At 43.8% G+C, this 25255-nt stretch overlaps 1 protein-coding gene across 17 annotated transcripts in view; it reads right to left on the bottom strand.

Moving 5' to 3' along the window:
- Window positions 1-25255, bottom strand: part of Erc2 (ELKS/RAB6-interacting/CAST family member 2) — a 932060-nt gene that overhangs the window by 142844 nt on the left and 763961 nt on the right. For 4 of the 17 annotated variants that reach the window (XR_004514630.1, XR_004514631.1, XM_033756878.1 and 1 more), the window contains one exon: window positions 24608-24673. The exons of the other annotated variants lie outside the window; for them this stretch is intronic. Coding sequence is in view for 2 of the 4 variants with exons in the window: in XM_033756878.1 (XP_033612769.1) it covers window positions 24647-24673 (27 nt within the window). In the remaining 2 variants the exon portion in view is untranslated. The remainder of the gene's footprint in view (window positions 1-24607; window positions 24674-25255) is intronic. 17 annotated transcript variants of the gene reach the window in all.

Raw genomic sequence — 25255 nt, 5'->3', positions numbered from 1 at the left:
CCCCCCTCCTTCTTTTTTTATCCAAAAACTTTCTTCTTGTCAATACATTCAGGCAGGTACAATGAGCTTGGATGGCTGGGATCCATGCCCATTCCCTAGGGCAAAACTCTTTTTTCTCATCCATCCCATTTTGCTCACATGAATCTACAGTCTTACTCCAAAGTCTTAAGTGGGACAGAGCAACCTCATCTGCCCCACTACACCCAGTGTGTCTTCCATGCTTCCCTGACCGGTGTGTTATGGTCCGAATCCAAAACGTCACCCCAAAGCACATCTGTTGAAGGCCCGATCCCTGTCCCAGTAGTGTTCAGAGGTTTGAGAGGCAATTAGATCACGGCAGTTCTAACCTCATAATCCTTAGTGGAGTTGGGACCTACTTGGAAGAAATGGGTCACTGAGGGCACCCTCTCAGGGATATACCTTCTCCCCTTCTCCCCAGCCCAGTTCTTTCCCTCTTTCCCCCTCCCTCCACCCCTGCCTGCCTCCTGCCTGCCATGGGGTGAGCCACTCTGCTCCAACACATGCTCTTTGCTGTGGTGTTTTGTCTCTTTATGAACCCAGAAGCTAAGTGACACGGATTGGAACCATGAGCCCAAATAAACCTTTCACCGTTGAAGTTGTTTATTTCAGGTATTTTGTCAGTGTGACCAAAAGTTAACACACAGGCCACGCAAGAGAGAGAGGGAAGATAGCAGGACGATGAGAAGTGAGGCTCTGGGGCCACAGGAGATGATATCTCATGCCCTTCCCCCGTCACTATCATCATCATCATCATTATACTACATGCATTTCTTAACCTCTCTGGGTTAAGCATTTCTTCCTCTGAAAAATGCAGATAATTATTTCTAATTCAAAGATTTCCTCAAAGGGGTCAGATGAAATAATGTATATAAAGTGTTAAGGAGCATCTGAAAACAGAACAAATCTCCAATAAATGGAACAATAATAATAGTTATTACTATGGCTACAATTACACCACATCTCATACATTCCCCATAGCTCTGCATTATGGCTCCCATCACAGATCTCTATAAATACCAACCGGCTGGCTTTGGGCAAAACTAGACTCAGGGAATCTGAGAATCTGTCTCTGTCTCTTGATCACTCATGTCTACTTTTCCCCTTTTAAAAAAACAAAATACCACACTCAGGGAACCTTTATATTAGGTACCTGAGGCTCCTGATACCCCAAACTTTATTATTTTCAGAGAATGTCACTTCTTTTTCCAAACAGTCCTAACCCAAAGTCTCAGAACTGAGACTCATTGGTCAAGCCTGGTCACCTGGTCATCCCTGAACCAATCACTATGACCCAGGCATAGCCTCCTCTCAGTGATCCAGTATAGGAAAGTGTACTCTGATTGGCTGCTCCAAGTCATGTGCCCATACCTAACACAGAGCTTGCCAAAGGGTAACTTCAGAACTGCAGAAACTGAACAGAATGCCTTAAAAAATCTGGCTGCTAATATCAGAAAAGGGAGAGACAGATAATGAGCAGCAGGTCAAAGCAGCAGATACCTAAATACCAATGTTAGGTGTCAAATGCATTTGCACACTTGCTCATGAGCATTTCCCTACCCTTGTCACAGAACTAAATAATGAAAAGATGACTAAGGGGCCCTCATCACATAAATGAACCTGAGTAGCCCTCACCTGTCAGCCTGTGATGGGGCCTAGCTGTGGGGTCAGAGCAGACACCCGTGTTCAACCAAGCAAGCACTATCAAGCCCTTGCCTGCTGGCTCCAGCTAACTAGCAGCTCTGATATGACCTGTCAAGAAAAAGTTAGGACACCTGTCGAGAGATCACCAAGCCTTGGGGTACACAGTGTGGACAGGTTATAGCCGCACTGAGCCTTGCCCAGGCCCATAGAGGGACTTGCTCCTGCCACTTTCAACAGGCAAGGCATCCTTCTTCATAGAAAACAAGTGCATAGGAAAGAAAGCACGCATTTGAAGCTGTATCTCTTATCCTGTTGTGTTAAGGGGTTGGACTTTGTTTTCTTGAAAGCGTTTGTTCTTCTGTCAGCATATTCAAAACAACAAAGAGGAGATACTTGCTTTTGAATCCCCTAGAAGCTGTCCACAGAACTGCTCTTGGCTGTGATGTGCAGCACAAGGATGACTTGCTTCTTAGAGACACCCTTCTTCTTGGGCGATTCACAAATTGCAATTGATAAATCCACTTGGCTTTGCTCACTGAAATTTGGGCCTGTCATCTCAGAAGGATATCTGGATGTTGATTTGACCAAGTCATGCCGGCCTATCATCCTGGACCCTCTTGTTTCTCCCTCTACCGCATGACCAGATTCCACTGACTTGCCTCCCGAGGTATCTCTGCAGTCCAGCTATGTTTCTCTAGCCCTGATTCCCTCCTTCTTCCGTACACCACCCACCTATCTATAGTGTGCCAATATCTCCTCCCTCTACTCACTCTCTTCCAACAATCTTTGACTCTTACACTTTCCAAATCATGTCACTGCCTGGCATTTTCCTTCAATAGTTTCTACGCTGCTTTTTTTCTTAAATAATAAAGTTCAACTTCCTCAAAATGGTAGCCTCTCTGAGCTCAGTCTCTGCTGATGTCTCCACCTCAGGCTTGGCCTCTCTGCTTCTTTGCCACCCATACAATCCATGTACTTGTGACCACCCACCTGTCTCCAGAGCAGACCTGCACCACAACATCCCATGGTCTGGACCACTGTCCTCTACCTCCTGTGTACCTGGCCAACTCTTTCCACTCTAGGTTCCACCTTAAGGGACACTGTTTCTGACGTACGAAGCTGACTTTGGGGTCTCTCTCACCTGCTCCCATAGCAGTGATGGCAAAGCTTTCAGAGCTTTAGCGCCAGCACGTCCCCCATCACAGCACTGATTCCATGCTCAGTGACTGTTGGCTCATCTGTGCTTCTTTCACCAGCTGAGAAGATCAACGAACAGAGCTCATTTTCTCACTGCAACCCTCAGTTTCTGAGGCAGACCTCAGAATATTACAGAAGATTGGCTCACACTTACTAAATGTTTAAATATGTAAATGAAGCTCAGTCTTCCCTTTCACTGAATTTGAAATCATGTGTTTTGTATAGACAGCTGAGACCAAACCAGCACATCAACTCCTCTGAGGTAAAACGTCAGTTATGTACCATGTCTGTTCCACTTAATATTCCTTCTGACTCCTGATATTTACGCCCAAGGTATACAAACGTCTCCATTACAACTTTCCTCTCTGGAGTGGAGCACCTGGTCTGGGGAAGATGCTACAGTCTCCAACACAACCTAGAGCCTAGGGCCTCCAAGGATTTAAAGAGAGATGCAAGAGTGTGCACTGTGCTTTGGCTTGGAGAGCCAGAGGTAGAGTGGGAAGTCTCCTATTTCCTCGACTACGCAACTGACTTTTTCCCTCCTTGCTCAGCATCTGATGGTGCAGTGTTCCACGGGCATTAAAACAAGATTGAGAGGCTTTCATAAATGAAAGACACTGTAGTTGTGAGTGATCAGCAAGGACTGAAATGCCAGGCATTTTGAATATGGGAAGATAGCAGCTTCCTGATGAACTGGGGTGGTGCCCAGAGAAGTTTAGTGTCCAGTGTACAGGCTGGGTTGTGATGTCCCCAGATTAAAGTCTGCATCATGTTACCCTTGCTGGTACCTGACCCTTCGGGGTCTCAGACATCTCATCTGTGAAATAGGATCCTCTCCAGGCAGCTGTGAAGAATAAAGTAGGGATGCACATACAGCATGTAGCACAGCATGTAATGTGCAATAAGTGCTAGGAAATACAAGCTGTTCTTCTCTGGCCCTCTCCGCCCCAGACGCTAGGAAGGGAGACATGAAGCACCCTATTATATGAGCATCTGTGCTGTGTCCAACACTTTGGTGTTGGTGCAAGCATTACTCTGGTATTGTTCTCAAATCAATTTACTACCAATTTAGTGACTTAAAAAACCTACTTATCATCTCAAAGTTGTATAGGCCAAAACTCTGGCGCAGCATGGCTCGTACTTTGTTCCCGGTCTCACCAGTCAAAAGCAAAGTGTCAGCCAGACTGAAATCTTTTCAGGAGCTCTGGGGATGAATGTATCTCTCAGCTCATTCGGGTCACTGGCAGAATTCTACTTCACACATTATAAGACTTGCAGCGGTTGGCTGCGAGTCATTCTCAGCTTCTAAAGGCCACTCACACTGCCCAGCGTATGGTGCCCTTCTCCCAACCTCTCTTTCTTGCTCTGGAATTTCTTGGACTTTTTGGTCTACCCACTTCATTGCTCCTCTTTTCCCTTTGCCTTCTGCTTTCCTCTTTCACCTTTTCCTTCCTTGAGCGCCTCCCACTTCATTGCTCCTCTTTTCCCTTTGCCTTCTGCTTTCCTCTTTCACCTTTTCCTTCCTTGGGAAGGGATTGAACGCAGGGCCCCTTCAGTACTGAACACATGTGCTACAACTGAGCTACACCTCTGGCCTCAACTTTCTCCTCCACTTTGGAAGGCCAATGTCTTTACACTGGGTCCACCTGGACAATCCAGGGTACTCTGTCAATGTTAACCCAGCCTATTGGTAACCTTAATTCTACATGCAAAGTACTTGCACCTGGTTCCTGGAGTAGTGTTTGGCTGAATAACCAGAGGACAGGAGTTTGATGGAAGACGTCTTTAGAATTCTGCCTACCAAAACCTTTTAATTGCATTTCAAAGTTTGAAACAAAACCCCTCTCAACACAGCACTCTTATGTTTTTGTATCGGGTATTTACAGAGTCGGCTTCATGGGAACCTTTTTGAAAAGTTCTTTCACAAAGAATGATCCCTGTTCAATATAGAGTTTTTAATCCATTTATCAGGGAAATCTTTATTTTTCTCCCTCCAACTCTCAGATCAATATTAACAAGATCTGTACATTTTAAGATATTTAGATGCAAGGTTTTTATCTATGAAGCTTGATTCCATATTTCAAAATGTCAGCCAGCATAGTCAGAATGTAGAGGACTCTGGGGGAAACCCTATGTTAATTCAAACAGGAAGGTACAGACTCAGAACCTGGAGACTCAGGTCACAGTGTATCTGCCAAACAGCAACCAATCCCACTCTCATTAGCTTATCAAAACCATTTCATACAGTAAATTAGAATTTCAGGTTTCTGTTCTACAGAAATGCCCTGCACATGTGCCCAAAGACATATACACAAAATTGTTTACTATAGTCATAGTGGAAAATGACAACCTAAATATCTACTAACTATGAGCGAGCAAATAAACCTTGGCAGGTTTATTCCATGAAATACTTTGCAGCTATTAGAAAGCAACGAATTACACTGCAAAATTTCCCAAGACATCCTTTCAAGTGAAAAATGCAAATTACAGAGGAGTCTGTAGAATATGATCCAGTTCGTGCTAAACAAAACTTGTGGTCATACACAGTTGCAATCCCAGCTACCCAGGAGGCTGAGGCAGAAGGGACACACACTTAAGGCCAGCCTGAACAACTTAGCCACACCTTGAATCAAAATTTTAAAAAGAGGTAGACGTATAGTTGAGTGGGTAAGCATTTGCCTCATACACACAGCCTTGGGTTCAATCCCCAGTGCCCTGCACGTACTCACAAAGCGTCCACATCCACACATATACTTGTGAATGCATACAGAGAGCACAGCTACGAATTAATTAGGGTCTGTTGCTTCTGGGGAAAAGTGTGGACATGGAAGAAAGAGTGAAAGGGACATTTAGGTTTTAAGCTATTTATTTCACAAAGTTTTAAAATTCTATCCTGAAGTGAACAGTGAAAATGATGCACCAAAATACTCGGGTGAAAAAGAACACTGAAAGTACCATTAAGGGAAGGAAGGCACCTAGAACTTCTGCAAGTGGGATCCGAAAACCGACGTTACTTGAACGTGTTTCAGAAATGAAAGCCTGCCGAAGAACTGAGGTGGGTGTTCCAGAGAACTTCATCTGAAAACCCCATTCTTCGTGACTGCCGAGGTAGAGCCAAGTCCCGATGAGATGCTGTGTAAGAGAGGGTATTTGTTCTTTGTGGCCTGGCACATAGTAGGTACTCAATAAATACTAGAAGAATAAAACAAACAGCACTACTCATCTTGAGAAAGCACGGCTCCCCTTTGGTTCCGCCTTTGGTAAATGAAACCAATCCTATTAAAATCATGGTAGACATATGTACAGGGTTCAACCCAATCTTACAGATGGATGGATGGAAGGAAAATGGTTTCCATTACAGAACACGGGCAAGGAAAAGTTGGAATGTAGGCAATCTTGGTGTATTTCAAAATAGAACAAAACAGAAAAGCCCCTGAAAAACCAGATCCAACAGACCAGATTCTAACCATATGCAGCCTCCTGGGATAAACTTCTTATATTTCACATGCCAGACTTGCCAGTCAAGGAGAAAGGAGCTCTGTGAAACAGAGACTGGTTTTCCATGGCTTTATGTCTTCACCAGTGGAATTCAGGGGCTGGAATACATGAAAGCTAACTTCCCTTCCAGCAAGAACTTCCAGGCAATCTGTAAGTGGCTGCTCTGGTGGCCTGGTTTCCTCAAAGGGCCAGAGTCTGCTCTTTCAGCTTTCAAAGGGAAAACGCGTTGGGTTTGCAGGCCACATGTCAGTGCAAACCTAAGCCCCAGCCCCCACCTTCTCTGAAGATCACCTGTCACGGGCTGAGCTGTAGAAGGCCTCCTTGTGGCCCCTTCTCTTTGGAAAGTTAGCGAAGAAAGGGAGGAAATCCCCTCACCGCCCCGCCCTGGGGCTTCTCAGCATTTAACTTAGCATTTTTTTAAACTCTTTAAAAACCTTTTTTACTTTTATAGTCGTAACTTCACTTTGGATTTACCAACATCAAATAAATGGCAAGTAAATAAATAAAGCAAATGTGGGTACCACATTGACTCCCAGGTCTTTCGGCCTAGGAAGGTAGGGGACCCTGTTTCTCAGGATGTATGCACACTCTTCCTCGCTGTGGGTTTGTTTCTGCCTGCAGCCAAGTTCCATCTTGCAGTGTGACTAGCCTGTAAACCATGAGCTCATTTCTAAATTGTACCAGATGCTCATTTACTCACTGCGCCTCATGTATTCATCTGAGTTGTTTTTCTGGTGTACACCCTCGCTGCTCAAAGTGTGATCAACACACCAGCAGCATTAATAATGCTGAACATAAGGTTGCCAGAAAAAAAAGGATGAGTCAAATCTGACTGGATGTGCAATTCTTCTCACTGTAGCTCTTCAAAGGTAGCAATTCAACCTGGGAGCCTGTTAGAAATGTAGAATATTGGAGCCACTGAGACCTCCAGGAGTCAGAACCTGCATTTAACAAGATAGGGGTGGTTGTAAAACCTACTTGACTCTTGTGCTTTAAACACTTGAGGTTCTACTGGCAAATTCGGATCTCACTCTGCTCCAAATGTACAAAATGAATAGTCTGTCAACAAGGTTGGTGTGTGTTTCCCCCCGCTGGAGAGTTTCGCACTGTATTCTGGTTGCAAATGTACACACTTCTCAACCTGGGCACACAGGATACCCCCACCTCCCGTCACAGATGAGCCAGAAGTGGCCCAGAGCCAGGAATCCCCATCATTGCAGAGGAGACGCCAGGCTGCGTTAATTGCTTGCTTGGTGGTGGTGGGGAGGGGGGGGGCTTCATCTCGCCTTTGATCAGGAGGGAGAAGTAATGGTTTTACTTACATCCTGCTTTGTCTCTGCACAGGCCTAGAGCTCAGGATCCATTTCAGGCTCTCTCTTTCTTCCCAGTATTCTGTTACTGCCTACATACCATGGCCCAGGGCTTCAGGGGGGAAACCAAATGCTCTTTGTGGTACACCCACATGACAGGCTTCAAAATGGAAACAATATTTAAGTTAAACCTGGAAGATCAAGTTTGCTCAAATCTCACAACACAGGGAGCTTTTGAAAACTTCAGCAGCAGGTCGGCATTTGATGGGGAGAGGCAAGCAGTGATAGAGAAACAAGGCCCTGTTAACAGACACCCAATCCCCACATGGCAGTCAACGTTTCTCCTTATTCTTCATAAATAATGGGGACAATCATAATGTATCTAGACTGAGCCTTGAGAGTCTCAACAAGCCTTCAGCACCATATTTTTCAATATATAGGATAACTGGGGGGTGTGAAGGTGTAGAAGGTGGTTATTAGTCACAGAAGTCATGTGACTAAGTAAACACATTTTAAAAGTGAAAAAAAAATCAAGGCGCTTCTTTAAAGCAGCATATTTTCTGACTCCTAAAACAGTGCTCTTTCCGTAACTCACAGAGGTTCATGTATTTGCTTGTTCCAAACTATGCAGGCCTCAATAATCTCTCCTGGACTTTCAGAGTCAGTAGAAATCTTTAAAAGACTCATAGAATCTTGTTATGGGTCGTACTTTTTTTTTCCCCTCAAAATTTGCATGTTGAAATCCTAGTTCCCAGTACCTGAACATAAGACTCTACTTTAAAATAGCGTTGTTGTGGATGTAATGGGTTGAGATGAGGTCGTACTGGAATCCTGGTCCAATAGGGCTGATGTCTTCGTATAAAGGGGAAATTTAGATGAGAAACACACAAGAAGGGCCCCATGTAAAGATTAAGGTGGAGATCAGGGAGATATTTCTCCAAGAAACTATAAAGACTGCCAACAAACCACCAGATGTGGCACCCAGAAGACACCTCGTTGTTCCAGAAGGAAGCCGTTGTGCTGGGTCTTCTACACTAGCACAGTCCATATGCGTGCCTGGAGAATTCCTGGAATCAACTTAAAACTGTCAGACTTGATCGGCCTGGTACCTTGCTGTGATAACCCCAGGGAGGAACCAGTTTCAAGGCAGGAAGCAGCACCCTGGTGCTAAGGCTGACAGGGTCCCCTTGTGAGCACTGGGCAGAGAGCTCACTCATCATCCCACAACCCCACGTACCAGCTCTGAGAAAGGCACCGGAGATGAGAATAGAGGAACTCAGTCAGAATCACGTTCCTAGAGTGCAGCCCAGTGGGTTTAACCTGGAGCAGTCTGCATCCAGTTCCTGTGCTCAGAGCCAGGAAGCCTCACAGCCTTAGGGAGAGCGGCTGGGAAAACTGATGAGCGTCTATGGAGCCTTTTTTGTAAGTACGTGGAGTGGTGCTTTGAGGAACTCGTAACGCCACCGTAACGTAGAAACTAGCACTGCCTACAGTTTATAGAAGAGGAAACAGAAGCACTCGGATTAACCTGGACCGTGGTCACAGGCCCGCGGTGGGGGAGCGAGGATTTGAACTGTGCCTGGATTCTCAGTCACTTCACAGGAGCACTGGGCTGATTTGCTGGGCTCTTGGGGAAAAGCGTGTCTCTCTAGATCTGCACCCATCCCTCTGCCTCTGTGCCTGCCACACCCTGACTGCTGTTGTCTCTTCCATGGCCTCGTGTGTACATTTTCCGAAAGTTCATTTCTCTTCCTTCCTCTGTGAAGAAGCTCTGCTTCCTCTGAGCAGTGCAGTAGAGAGCTTCACGGCTGTAAATCTGTGAGGTTGCTTCAGGCTGTGGGTCGAGCATGATAATGTTCTAAGTTGATTCCGGGAATTCTGCAGGCCACACATATAGACCACATCTAGGTATAGAGCAGTGAACCTCAACTAAGGGGAATTCTGCCCCCCTCCCCAGTTTATTTTTGTTCTCATACTTGTGGGCAGGAATGTTACTAGTGACCAGTAGGTAGAAGTCATGGATGGTGCTGGATGTATTACTACAAAACACAGGATACAGGAGCAAGAAGTAGCTGGTGATGGATGGCACACACCTGCAATCCCTGCACTCTGGGAGGCAGAGGCAGAGGCAGGAGGACTGTAAATTTGGAGGCCAGCCTTGATAATTTAGTGAGACTTTGTTTAAAAAAAAAAAAAAAAAGGAGGGCTCTGTGTGAAGGCCCTGGATTCAATCCCTGTCCTATGGGGGGAAAGCAGCATTTGTTCTACATAGTCAATAGTTGTGAGAAAATCCCAGGGTAGAATGTGCTAGGTGAGCTCAGGAACAAACTGACCACTTACAGATTCCAGCTCCATTTGTTATTAGTTCTGCAACTTTTCGGGGCAACGTTCATAAAGCCTCTAGGTTACAGATTTCTTATCTGCAAAATGGGACCGATACTATAACAACAGCCACCCCACCAGCTTCCTTCAGGGGAAGATGGTACTGAAATGAGCTAGGGTGTGGCAAGGCACTAAGTGCATAGCCAAGACTCAGGAGAGCCGATCCTACATTTAGGAAGCTGGAAGTTAAGCATCTGAAGATGAATGCCAACTGGGCAGTCACCACGTACATGTAGAGCAACAGCAATGTACAAAGAAGCTCTTACTTTAAAGCAGAGTCGAACAGAGTAAGTGATTTATGTGATCCCTCTGTAAAACTCTTAAAAGTATTCAGAAATTTCCTTTGGAATCTGTTTAAATGCCTCCGTTTATCTGTGCAACTAACATTTAACATAGTTTTTACAATATGCCACTTTACAGGGTTGAACTGATTTAATTCTCAACAACCCTCATATAACATGGATACTAACTTCTCTTGTTCTTTTTAAACAAAGCCACCTCTCTTGAAATATTTGGACCTGGGGCTAGTTGATGCTTTATTAGTTTGTAGTCAATGTTACTGTTTTCCTTATTACATGACAAGTATTATCTTCCATTACCCGAAATGCCACAAATTTTCCACAAGTATGGGGATTCTATAACGTGACATAGGCTTTTGTGAATTAGCTTGGGAACCTAAGATAATGCTTAACATATAATATAAAAATGTATTACACAATCATAGATGTGTTATGTAATACATAATAAATTTTATGTATTTTTGGTTTCCCAACCATGAGTCATCTAACTCACATACTCTGGGAAATTAACTTGCCCAGGGGCAGACTTTGACATGTGGTGGCAGAAGCTGGGTTTGCAGAACTCTCTGCCATATGATGGATACCGGTGGCTGCACAGGGTGGAAAATGAGGGGTGAAACGTGGTGGTGAATGTTAAGAACTAGGTTCTAGGTTGGGCTCTCCTACGTGTTGGCCATGTGACTTCAGAACATGATTGTAACGGCTCCTCTGTAAAACAGGGCAGCACAACAACTCCGTGCTGGAGCAGAAAAGGGCTAGTGGGGGTCCATGCGAAACGGGGGCCTTCGGTAATGAATAATGACCACCCAGGTCAGACCACGATTTGGGTTCCCTGTCTACGAGGCTCACAAGACTCCACGGGCAACTATGTGCTGACTACAGCTCCACGCGTCACCTTCCTGCCTTCCCTTTAGTTCCTTTTGTGTCTCAGCCATCTCCACCTCTGGCCGTGGCATTCAGGTTACACCGTGCAGCTACGTCAGCCACTTGAGTTGCCCATGCTAATCTGCAACTATACAGAGGAGACGACAACACAGATTATACAATGTGAAGCCGGTCTGTGTTAAACTGCACAGCTCTTGAATTTTTCTTATGACCAGAACCTTACATCAACAGATAATTATATACTTTTCTGGTGTAAAATACTCAGAAAGAATAAGAACTTGTCTGAGTAGTTTCTGTTGCCTTGCACAAAGTGGGTACTCAAGTATTTGGAGAACTAATTACCAAACACAGGAGCATCAGTTAAGTGCCAAGGAGTACAGAGTCTGACATTTTCTCTCCCAGTATCTTCTTTCATTTCTTTTCAAATAATCTGAATAATTTGTAGGCAGGAGCACAAGAGCTTAGTTTTTAATCTCATCAACAAAGAACCTTCCAAAGAGGTGACATTCCTTTGGCCTTGCTTGTCGCTATTTCAGATATAATTACATTTTTCACCCTAAAATTTCCCAAAGAGATTAAGAGTTGTACACAAAGTCTCCGACAACTTTGCTCAGAAGTTTGCACAAGGAGTTCTGCCCACTTTTCATGTGATTTCTGAGAGATGCCAGCTGCTGGCAGCCATGAAACACGAAACACAAAGGCCGTGTAATCTCTTGGAACATACCCGGCTAGCACAACCCCCTGAAGCCTCTCTAAGAATATGCATGGCCTACAAGTGTGTGCATGCTTTTCTCCAGGCACAGGAGATGCAGCATGGCCTTTCTCAATAAGGTGTTTAGCATCTCCTGTACCTACTCAGGATCAGCCAAGATAAGAGAGTACAAACACGTAGTGAAAGGGCAGCTTTGGAATTTTCTGTGTTATTTCACTCGCTTTATGGACTCGTTGGAGTTTCTTCTGACTTTAAAATATGGTGCTGTTCCTAACAAAGACTAAAAAATTTTAAGCTTCCTCATGTATCTTAAATCCAACCAGCTATTAACTGTAAGGGTTTATGTACAAAGGGCTTCTGGATTTGCGGGCAAACCGTTCTGGCTGCGTGGACTGGGCACTCATCCCATGAGAGTTACAACTGAACTCCTCCAGGCATGCGTTGCTGCAGAGCAAAAGGATCCCCAGAAAAATGGTTATTTCCATCCCTTTGGCAACCTGTGCCAGTGCAAGCAGTTCCAGAGGGAAGAGTAGCACTCACTGCTCAGTCTGATTCAGAAGACAGAGTGAGAAAATATTTAGATACTTTATGACACCCAGTAGATACTTGATAAACAATGCCAGAGATTCTGACCGCCATCACTGTAGTGAGAATCAGAGGAGGCGACAGTGGAGAAAGAAACAAAAACAAAGGCAGTAATTATTGAGTGTACATTAAGTACCAGCATCGAGTTAACATTTGACATCATTATTGCATTTGGTCTTTATTGAGCTCCATGAGGGAAGAAAATGTAACACTATTTTCCCCATATTACAGATGAGGATGTGGAAGTTCAGAGAGAATAAATTATGTGGTACTAGAAGGTAGATCTAGAATTTGGCACTCCCACCACTAGTCCATGACCTCCTATATGTAGGATGAACATTTTATGCCCGAAAAGGTGGGGGGGAAGCAGATAAGGTGGTAAAAACAAAGTGTGAGGAAAAGGAATGGAAAAAGTGATCAATGCAAAAAGAAGGTGGAGAAAAGACAAACCGACAAAGCCCTTGTTAGCTTTCCCCTTGATGTAGGAAAATGGGCTGATCCTCCCTTTCCCATCATAGGAGCTAGGTGGGCAGCTCGAGGGCTGTGGGCTGCAGCGTGATTTGGTGCAGACCGCAAGAGCTCTGGAGTCAGGTACAGCTACGAGGGAATCCTGGTTCTGGGATTCCACAGCTGTAGGACTTGGGCAAGGAAAGCCCCTGTCTGTGCCCAAATTTCCTCACCTGGAGATATAAGAACACTCGGGATGAGGTGGCAGACCCCAGGCCACACTGGGGCTGCCATTATTTTTTAGAGCTTCTGTGAGCCAAAAAAAAAAAAAAAAAAAAAAAAAAAAAAATTTTTAAACAAATGGGGAGAAAAAAAAAAAAAAAAAAAAAAAAAAAAAAAAAAAAAATCTTTGTAAACAGTTGGGAGAAAATAAAAAGAACATTTTGTGGTACATGAAAATTATACAAAATTCAAATTTTGTTGTCTACAAATACAGTTTATGTTCCAACAGTGTCACGGTTGTCCATTTCTTTGTTATGGTATCTGGCTGCTTTTGTGCCACAGTACCAAAGTTTAGACCATATGCAGCATTCTGGTGGCTTTGCAGCAATGAACAATGACAGCTTTATAACATGATAGCGTTCTCAGTGTTATGTGAATCAGCTATCTGTGTTGATAGATATTTTAAAAAATGAAACACAAAGCTTTATCCAAATATATTTTATGTATTCAAATTCTGTGTGAGGGTCCTGTGAGGTAAAAGGCCCACGAACAGTAAGAATGGCATATTCCCGGAGTATGGCGACTGGTCTGCAGCCACTGGCCTATGAAAGGTTCTGACAAAGTCTGCAATGAAGAAGCCTAATGAATTCTGTTTAATTCAGTTTTCCTCAAATTTATTTCGACACAGAATGCTTTTGTTACTATTTTTTAAAAAGCAGTATCTCTTAATATCCAACACCAGTGCTCCGGGGAACACCCCAAGGGAATAACCTATAGTGAAAGGAAGAGTTGAGCCCCACATTTGGAGCGCATGTCCTGGTTCTCCCAAGTCCTGTCTCAATAGCTTTGGACAAATCTCAACTTTTCCAAACTCACTGTCTTACTGTATAATAAGCACGGTGTCACCTGCTTGTCACCCCTCATTGAATGGATGGAAATCAGAGGAAAATCGGGACACAGGCATTTTCTCTGTATCAGTAGGGGATCCATGGGATAGCTTTTCCCTGAGACAAGAGCCCCTGGGCAAGGCCTCTGCCTCCGTGTGCACTGGGACACAGAAGTGACTTGTGGAGGGGAAAGGAGAGAACCCATCTTCCCTGTTCTCGCCCTACTCCTGGTCAGAGGCCTCCCGAGGAGAGCCATGCCAGGTCCCTGCAGCTCTGAGGCTCCCATGGTGGGAGTCCTGGGCCCTTGAGCTCACCCGGGGAGCGATGTGCAGAGATAGCTTACAAGTCTGGCCGTCACCAACATGTTAGCGCCTTCAGAATCTAAAAAAATAATAACATGGAGAAAATTCATGCGGCGCGTCTCAGCTTGTGGCGTCACTCAGTTACCTTCTCATCTGACATATCAGGTGTCAGAGAGTCCCACGAGGAGAGACATGATTGCTCTTTGGCTCTGGAGCACTTCCTCATTCTGCCTTCCTCTTTCCCCATTCCCTGAGAGGGAAGGACAATTCTTTTCTATGGCTGATTGTACTGAACAGCCTGTGAGCCTGAATCGTGTTTCAGATCAGCTGGTGGAAAGGCTCTTAGTGACACAAGCCTTCCCTCCCCAGAAGAAAACACACTAGTCTCTGATTTCCTAGTGTGTCACCTGCCTCCGGACAAAGAGGAACGAAAAGTATTTGCTGTAACGTGATTTTCATCACGCTTCCAAGCCAGGGTCTGGGTGTCAGAGGATGAATTTAGAAAACAATAAATAAACTATCTACTCAAAACAGCAGCAGCCAAAGCCAAAACCCCACAGGCAGAATCTATTCACAGCACACCATGGAGCAGTGGGGAGACACCCCATTTAATCACAGAGAGCTTTTCTGTAGAGGGATTATTTGTGCAGAACTCCTTTGAAAGAACGCAGTGACATCCGAGATCAAGGTGCCCTGAAAGGGGAAGAGGTCCAGGGGACCTGAAGGGGTGATTCAAGGCGGCCACAGTCATCCTGATACCACGGCTGGCAGCAGGGAAGCCTCCCAGCTGCCAGAAACGAGGCCTCTGAGCAGAGTTCCTCCTCCCAGCCCCACAGCCCCAGGGATCCTGTGTGCCCATCCCAGCCTGCTCTGGTCCCTCAGACTGCTGGATGCAGAGAAGAAATCAGAATTTTACACAGATGCCAGCTGAGCAACATGGAAGGATGGTCACGTGACACTGAGTCCGTAACAACAGCAGCCTCCTCAGCTACCTGTAACGGCTTAAGCAGGCAAGTGACAGTGGTGGAGCCAGTATTTGAACTTGGCCTCTGAGAAGCCACCGTCTGTGTGCTTCCAAACCACCCTGCACCCCACACTATGCAGAGTCAGCCTTCAGGGCCCATCAAAAATATGTTTATAGGACCAAACAGACAAATACTCCCAGATGTATACTGCAAGGTTCAAACTGGTACTTTCTCTGCACTTGATCTTAGCCAAAAGGCCGAGAAGCAATACTTTCTCTGAATTAGGGTTTTAAGAAAAAATTGTATTTTGATTCCTAATTGAACATTCTAAGTTTTCTACGATCAGCATAAACGTTATAAGTAAGGAAAATGAAGCAGTGGCTATAGGAAGCTAAAGTTTCCTGTGAAACGTTACCATTTTTGTTCCTGAGCTTTATCCTGTGTTCCCCCCTTGGACAGAGGCACAAGGCATGGGGTGGGGGTGGTGATTAGTGACATACAGCAATTTGCCTTTCTGCTTCGGTTCTACATGGTTTGGTAGGTTCAGTGAAAGATGTTATTCTTTCAAAAGAGATTATTATAACCTTTCTGCTACATCCTTCCAAGAGCTCTGTTTCAGGCACTAAGCAAAGCGCTTGGGGACAGGTAGAATCCGAAGCCGCCCACCTGCTGCAAACCCCAACACAGACCTCACATGAGGGACCTGAATTATTAGGGCATACAGAAGCAGGGCTTCTGGTTGTCCCCCTGGCTGCAAGGGAGCTCAGGAAGGCTGGAGGGAGTGGGAGATCACCTCCTTATACACACTTAGCTTCTCAGTGATTCTTCTCACCCTGGCAAGAGCTGCGAGGCAAATACCACCCAGTGATTCTGAATGCAAGACCTTTTTGGAGAGATCAGGGCTTGACATCCAGCTTGTACTGCACTGAGTACTGCTCACACGAGCCACTGGACAAGGGCAAGGTGCAGGAGAAGCTCTCAGGTGCTGTATGCTGTGGTTCTTAGCATTTGGATTGTATTTTTTTAAAAAACGAAACTAGAGAGAATGTACATTTCCATCTCAGTCTCTCTGACCCACAGGGTGGGCTAAATGGAAATCATATTGTCTGTTTTACAAGACTATTTGGCAGCTGTTGGGTAGCATAACTATGTTCTTGCAGAGAACCTGGGTACTGTACCCAGGGTAATGCACACACGGGGGCCCAAGAACGGAGTTAAGATTCATGTCAGTATAGCTAACAGTCTCCAGCAGTTGATGCCCTAATGGCAGAAAGAAATACAGCTATTTTGGTTGATATATTCAGCAGTGGCCATAAATTTGCCTTCTTGTTTTAGACGCTGTTTGGTTTTTACATTTTGTCGGGGCTGTAGAGCTGCCTGAAAAGAGATGGGGCTGAGGTTTTTCTCCCTGATCCAGCAGGAAAATTCTGCCTTGGCATGTTATACTGTCCAACAACTGGACAGTTCCCCACGGCGAACCTCTGAAACGTCTCTATTGTCAGTAAAGAGGTCCAAGAATGACACCTAGGAACCTTCTCAACTCAAGATTTACAGATCCCAAAGAGGAAATCCCTTATACTTTCTCTGAATACGTCACTCTGACCATGAGGTCCAGTGCTGATGCTTTGGGTAGTTGTGGACCTAGATCCAACATCAAACAGTGCTCTGCCCTCATGCAGGGGTGGTTGTGTTATTTAAAAGCCTCCTCCATCCTTTTGGTAACTTCAGATTCTCTGAGAAAGGGTAAACATACTGCATGATGCCCTCGGTGTAAGACAGTCTAATGGCAAGATCGTCAGAGATGGTAACATACAGTTAGTGCTAACCTCGGTTCGTACTTCTGCCCTCTCTGACCCACAGCAGACTTTCGGGTTGGATTTCCCAATGTCCACTCAATTTTTAAAAATTTTCTTTCAGTATTCAGTTTTTAATACCCCTCCCAACTATTGATATATGTGTCTGATTAATTTCCTCCAGATGTGAGTGCCTGGACTTCTCCAAGATTTGGCTCTCCCCACCCCTGCAATGTTCTTAGCCTTCTTTTGGGCCATTTGTGTTATTTCTCTGACCTCATGAGTGTTTCCAACACCTCCCAAATTAGTGTCATCTGTAAGTCTCTTTCACATGCTCTTTTCTCCCCTTTACAGATCATTAATAAAGAGGTTAAACAAGACCAGACCAGCACCACACTCCACAAATGACAAGGGGGTAATAGGGCCCGAGTACTCCTGGTGCGCCAGCCTTGGCACAGGAAGGCTGTAATGTAACACAACAACACTCCACTGGACACCTCCTGCCTCTGGCCTCAGCCATTTATCACCACTGTTTGTTTATGATTTCTCAGCCAGATTCCAGCTCCTGAGAGTGTGATCATACCCAAGCCAACATGCACGGCTGTGCCAGGTAACCATTATGAGTGCCAGAAAAAAACCCCAAAAACTAATTTTATGCACTCCATCTTGCTCAAGAGCTTCTGAGTCAGTCCTCAAGCCCTCCACACTGGAGACCAGAAGGAGATGGACTCAGACACCAATACATATTTCTCTCTCTTTCTCAGTTCATCACTTGTAATTGTTCATTTAGATTTTTCTTTTAGCTGAAAGTAACTCTGTTGCAAACATGTATTAATCCATATCCAGCAGTCAGATCTTCCTTCACAATACTTTGGAGCCAAAATCAATTAGTCCATCAATCAAAAGTGAGTGGAGAGGGTGTGTTTTTAAGGCAAACGTGTCTGCTAGGGAATTTTTAGTTGGTTTGGATGTAGATATGTAAGAGTAAACTTCCTGCTTTGCCTTTTCCTTTCTCCTGCATATCTTCCCTTCCCAAACCCAGTAATCTCACAGTTTCAAGCATTCTCCTCAGCTGGCAGATGGAGTACATTCTCCAGGCACCAGAAGTAACACTAATAGAGATCTTCTACTGGGACTGAGCACTCACCTGCACCAGACCTGTCACATACCTTCCCAGCTCATCTTGTTTGGACCCCACCACAGCCCTGTGACATCTGTCCAACCTTTTCCGAAATGGGAAATGGAGGGCAGAGCCCACTTACCCAAGGTCACTCAGTCAAGCAGTACTAGACCCAGAAAACAAACCTACTTCTTCCTGAATCTAGAAGCCACTCTATTAACTGGCCACCAGATAGTCTCATAGTCTCCCAGAAATGAGCAGTTCTTCATCTTTTCAGAGTCACACGGGCCCCTCTGAGTACTTGGTGGGGACCGCAGATGCTCTCCATAGAGAAACGTGCACACGTATTGAAACTGACATCTGTTAACCATGTCCGGGGACCTAAAGATGCCTTAGGGTTCATGGATACTGCTAAAGAATTTATCTACTACATTAAATTCCTTCAGGGTAGAAACTGTACTTTGCTCACTGCTTTGATTCTAGTAGTAGAATAAAGAAATATTTTTAAAATAAATTACTGATTGCAAAGACTATGGGTAAGATGTTCAAGCTCTATCTCTAAAGAGTAGCTTTAGAAGTCTAGGTAGAAGATAAAAATGTATAGCTCGCTTCCACAGAAACAACAAAAAAGAAGAGGAGAAGGAAGAGGAGAAAAAGAAAGAGAAGACGAGGGGGTGGCAGTGGGGACAGAGGTAAATCAAAGACCTCTCACTTTGTCCAGGAATTGACTGAGTCACTAGAAGCGGAGTCACTGTCGTGGTAGTTCTGAATAGCTCATAGCTATTTCTGGTTACTTCTCATCTTAACTCCTGAAGAGAAACTGCTTAAAGTTTCTTCAAGATGAGAAGTCAATCATTATGGACAGTCAAAATCCCATGAGTCACCCCTTCACCAACAGAATACTTAATGCCCGGTGTTCTGAGGGGGCCTTCTGGAGCTAATGACCGTGTCCTCTACTCTCTAGAGCATTTTCAACCTCCTACAACTTCTGGGGCTTTGTTTTTCAATAGGAAAATACATCTCTCTGTTCTAGAATCACTGGTTTTTTTCTTTGCAAAATTTGATTTTCAAGTATTCTTTTTTGAGAGTTGGAGGACACACAATCTTGAAGGTGGACTTTAGCCATGATTTAAACTTATCAACTTGGACGTTACTTTAGGAAGAGGCCAAACTCCCCTGCTGATATATGGGCAAATGGAAAAGAGCTCAGGTCAAAAGCTTACCTTGCTCTAGGCCAGCCTAGCTGGACAATGGCAAAATCAGAAGTTTGGATTTCTGTTCAGGCCCCTGCCCTCCAAAAAAGGTCTGACACAGCTTTGCTGCCCACAGTGCAAATGTTGGGGCATTCTCAACATCATCCGCTGTCTGACCTCCCTGTCCAAGGCCACTGGCTTCACTTCCTGGTCTTACCCACAATTTATCACCTTGTGGGGACCCCCCACCCCACCCTGGCTGCTGCCTGGTTAGCACTATCAATTCTCTAACTAATGATGAAACATTATTTTCCTACATGAACATTCCTACATTCTTTACGCAGCATCCAGGATTGTTCTACAACATAAATCAAATCACATCACGTCCTTGCTTAAGCTCCTCTGATGTTTGCTCATTTTTTTTAGGCTAAAGTCTAAACGTTCTACTGTACCTTTAAAGGTTGTATGTGATCTGGCCTATTCCCATTTACCCATCTTTTCCACACTTTTCTTGCTCTACCCAGAGTTATGGTTGTCAAGATCCCTTAGCCCACGAAACTCTTCCCATTTCCCACCCTCTGTGCACCTGTCCACAAGGACTTCCTCAGCACACACCTGGATGTAGTTCCTCTTGACTATTTCACCTTCGAGGTTTAGCTTAAAACTAATCTCCTCAAAGAGATCCTCAAGAACATCCTTAGGTAGGTTCCTCTTGTTTATATCAATATCTTCCTAGTTTCCATCGAAACAATTATCAAAATGTATAAGGTCACTATTCATATTTATAATCATTTTTCTTGTTTCCCTCAATTACAAGGTAAAATTCATACGGTAGCAATTACATCTACTATTCACCTTTGATTTTTCAGTATCTGACCAAGAACTTAACTCCCCGATAAAATAACTGATAAACGAACAAACCATGAATGAATGTATAAACGAACGATAGTCTTAATGGAAAATGGCACAAGGCAGAGAGGTATCAGATCTTCAGTCATGTAAGAGCTAGGGTAAACTGAGGCACTAGTAGATATCAACTCTAAACAGGAAGTGTAAGGCAGAACTTCCATCTGTCCTGAGCCCAGGGTTCCTTCCATGACTTCTTTCCTAGCCAGGGGGTTTCTTCTGTTTCAGATAAGCACAGGACTAGTGTCCAGTCTCTGTCAGGTGAGAGCAGTCAAGGAAGGAAGAAACTCCTTACCCCGGCGAAACATCTCCATTTCTTTCTTCTATGCTTTCTGAAAGGAGCCAGGCAGGTGCACTGTCCCTTCCAGCACTAATTCTGCCTGTGAAAGGCCTAACTGTCCACACGCTGGCAGTAGACAGCTAACGATTCTTCATTTTGAACAGGATGCTCTACTATGTTCACGACTACAATCCACACTTGTTAATGCCACATCTGTATTTTTATGAATCAGGTGCTAAAATTTATATAGGCTTTCAGTGAAAAAAGATTTATTCCTTTCTAGTGGTTTAAGAAATAAAGATGATCTTGCACTCTATGTCTGCTTCATTACAAGACTTTGTAGTAGGCACTCAAACACTCACATGTAATAGCAGATGGGTCACTGAGTCTAGCAAAAGTGCCTTTATTTGGGCCTCCCTCACTGAAATATAAATGAATGAAAGCTAAAGCTCCTCCTGGGGGCTTCCAGGAGAGCCCCTCCACTGAATGGAGATGAAGAGTTGTTTGCAGACATGAATGACTGCCACATCAGATGGATCATCCCAAAGGACAGTTATGGAGAACCGAAGAGCTGCTTTTCCTGTATTTTCACAAAGTGAGACAGAAAATACAGTTACGGCCTCAGAGCGATTCTGCACGGTCAGATGTTGGGGGTGAGGTGGGGTGGTGAGAGGACAGAGGTTTGACAAGCATTGCAAGGGTGCCTGGGGGAGCAGCAACATGCTGGAAATGTGATCCCATGGAGTCTGCAGAAGAAAACGAGGAGGTGAGAGAGGTAAATCCTAGGCATAAGAGCACAGGGATGTGTATGAGCCTAGGGAGGGGACTGGAGGGAAGTCAGAGGCAAAGTATAGGAATACACGGTGGGTCTCAGTAACACAGACTGTGTCATTTGTGGGACCCAGTACAAAATGAAAAATGAAGAAAAATGAAAATTAAGAAAGTAATTTCTTAAAAATTATTAAGAATTTCAAGATGGTAACAGAAAAGATTGAAATTAAGAGTGGGGCCTTTCCAAGTATAGGACCCTGTGGACTGGACATGCCACACTCTGATAAAAATGGGCCTGGACAAGAGGTTCAAAGGAGGGAGAGGCTGGCTCTAGCAGCTGCCGATACTCTTTAGAAAAGTACACTTTCTCCCATCCACTTTGTTCTCAGAAAATATCACTCTTGAATGATCATAGTGAGACAAATAAATCATGTCTGGGTGTATTATCCAGAAGTGGCAAAAAAGGGAAGGAATTGTCACAATTGTTTTATGAATTCAAATTTGTGGTATAATTTAAAGCAACTTCTCCTAAATCGTGATTCATGTCAGCACCAAAACTCCATATTCAAGTAGAGCTCCTGATGCTGTTATAAGCATATTACTGATGCCTATAAAATACCATCTTGTGATGCTTCTTTCATAAGGGTCATAAATCAAGTCATTCAAAATAGTTAATTTTAATGTACTACTATTATCCATCTTTAGTTATAAATTTAATGTCTCCTTAGGCTTTACAGATTGTAATGCAACACAAAACATGCAAAGGCTGTTCAAAAATAGAAGGTTCCCCCAGTATCTCATTATTTAAATCCTTAAAGATATTGTTTTAAAAGCCTGAGGATATCTGAACAAACTTGTTTAAAAGAGTTATAAAAAAGATAAGTAGTTTCCCTCAGAAGCCTATAAAATGTATTACAACATATTAAAGTAAGATTATATATTGACTAATTTTTTGAGGACACTGCTTTTATTTCTGCAGTGGGGATTCATGCAGAAATAAAGGGGACAGGGGTTTAACACCATCATCTACGTTTGCCCTGACCAAGGAAGACTTTCTGAGTCTGAGCAACAGTACAACCTGAGAATGATGACTACCAGGATTATAAGTCAGGAATAGCACGGGAGATGCTCTGAATCTTGCGAAACGGCAAGAAAAATCTTTAGCATTCAAGAAGTGACACAATGCAGCCTAGGACCCTAACGCATGCACAGAAAAAGGGTTTTCTGTGAAGGGCCCCAAGTAGCCACTATACTTCTCAGGAAACTGCCAAACTCCAAGAATCTTCCTTTGCATGCTTATCCGCACATGCTTTGGACAGGTTTCACATGTTTGCTTTTCGGTGTTATAAACGCTTCTTCTCATTTAATACTGTCTTAGGTAAAGGTACATGTTTATTAACTTCTCTGTGTGGGTAAATGTTGTGTTTCTCTTAGTTTTTGCTAGACAGAGAGTCAGACAGAACCTGAGGAATTTCTCTGGTTTCCTCACGGCCTCAAACTGACAAACTTCCCTTTAGAAGCACTCTGCATCTGGAAGTGTTAATTCCAGCACTGTTTTGCCCTTTACCCAGGAAGTGGAGGACAGGTGAGCTCTCAGAAAGGAATATGAAGGTGGCTGTACCAGCGGCACACAGATCTGGGGTTACATGTTTACTGTGTGGAAAGATGGTCTATCTGAAAACCAACTTCCATACATTCCCTGCAGGACCAAAGACAGCAATCTGACCCATTTGTGAGACCTACAGCAGATTCAACTAAGTGAAACCATGGATAACATAGACGGGTTCCTGGCCACAATTTTCCTACTAGAACTGCACTGTTATGAGCGCCAAGGCTTGAGGAAGAGCACACGTTTTCAGTTATCCCACAAAATTGTCTCAAACCTGTTAATTCTCCAGGGCTGTGACATTCTCCAGGGCTGGGTCCCGGAAAAAAAAAAAACTCCAAACCAAAAACTGTATGTGGAATATTTTCAGACCAGAAAAATTTACCCTGGCACACAATCTACCACATTCCTTGTTCTGAACAAAATGTTGTGTGTGATGCCATCAAGTTCAGTAGCATGTTCCACATAACCATATGAACATTCAATGCTAGAGAGTCTGTGACTAGGTATTAAATGTCCAGCAGTACACAGGAGAGGTGCAATTCCTAGCCACATAACCTGATAGAGTTCAACATTCCATTTATAACTATGTGCTAATTACATGTTCCACTATTCAATGCAGAAAGGACAGAAATGGGTTCTTAATAGCTGAAAATCAGTTTTTAGAAGAACAAAACCCTCTGTAAAATGGAATGCATGTATTTTATAGGGCAAATCTACCTAGAAGATTAGATTTTAAAGCACCAAATAAAATGCTACTAGTGAGACCTGCTGGTATGTATATGTACGCACATATATATATACACACACATATGTAACATGTATGTATGTGTGTGTGTATATATATATATATATATATATATTTTTTTTTTTTTTTGGTACCAGGGATCGAACTCAGATCCTTGTGCTTGCAAGGCAGGCAGTGGAACAACTGAGCTAACTGCCTGGCCCCATGAGACCTGCTGATATTAATATATCTATTCTAACTCATTAAAGAGTTACAGTTACCTATTCACCATTGCTATGACTTGATCTTTGTGTTTTCTTTAGAACTGCCATGGAAGAGATAGTACAATCCATTAAACAGGCTTCTTGAAGATGACACTTTAAGCTCCACAGAGATACATACTTTTATATTCCTTACTCCTTGCCAAACATTTGAAACAACCAAAAGGACACAAGAGTCATACCACACTGGCATATCTGGTAAAAGCAAACAGTTGGCAGAAAACCACAACTGGAGTATTGTGACAATTCTGAGTCAACAATCATGCCTTAAAAAGTGTGTACACATCCTTTTAAGGGAATAGTTTACATTTTATATAACAAAGAAACATTTGAATCGTGCTAAACCCAGCCCCAACAAGGCAGAGCAATCATGTGATTGGGGTAGGGAGATGAGGCAGGATGGACAGGGCTCTTGGGAAGGGTCAGGGCGCATGGACACTCTGCACTCACAGAACACAATAGCAAACACAGGACACAGTCACAAACATCAGCGAGCACAAGTAAGCACGCATACAATACAACACTAGAATGCAATAATTTCGTTTTTAGAAAAATGATATAAAAGATGGTTTCTCACCCCTCAAAACAAAACTGGAACTTTGGTTTACAGGCCCGGCTATGCCCATATGCCCTCCTCGTCATCCTGTGGCCGGCCCGAGGTGGGAAGGTGCACAAAGGGGAGGGGAGCACCAGAATGAAAGAAGAGAAGGTTAGTCACTCTGAGATGCACTGGAAAGGCACACGAATCTTCACTTCGTTTTTTCATCTTAAAGAACGAGGACACAAAAAATCCACAGTCATTTACGTTCCACACCACTGGCTTGGCAAATGCATAACCAAGTTTTATATCTATGGTAACCCCACAAACATTCCACCCACCCAGCTCTTTGCTGTGTCAAGACTGGATTAGAAGATTAAAATTAGACTACAATAGCAGATGACTTTTTTTTTTTGTAAAGCATGCAGTCTGAATTGTCTATGCCTAAGGAGTAGGTTAAATCTTTAAAGCAAGCAGAGAATTATAGTAATCATATACCCTTAATTTCTCTTAAGCTTAAAGTATCAATAAAGGCTGAAGAAGAATTAAAGAAAAAAATGAACTCCATCTACTTGGTTGAAACAAAAGTCACATGTGATGATTCTTATCAGTTATTTCACAAAGGCTCAAACATACTGTAATCTTATTTGTCAGACTGTATTTTTGTGTTTCCCTCAAAGAGAACGT

The sequence above is a fragment of the Fukomys damarensis genome, unplaced genomic scaffold, assembly GCF_012274545.1.
Source record: "Fukomys damarensis isolate Sample0158 unplaced genomic scaffold, DMR_v1.0_HiC HiC_scaffold_28, whole genome shotgun sequence".
Classification (NCBI taxonomy): Eukaryota; Metazoa; Chordata; class Mammalia; order Rodentia; family Bathyergidae; genus Fukomys; species Fukomys damarensis.
The sequence above is the reverse complement of the archived record's forward strand: the minus strand, read 5'-3'. Positions and strand labels throughout refer to the sequence as shown.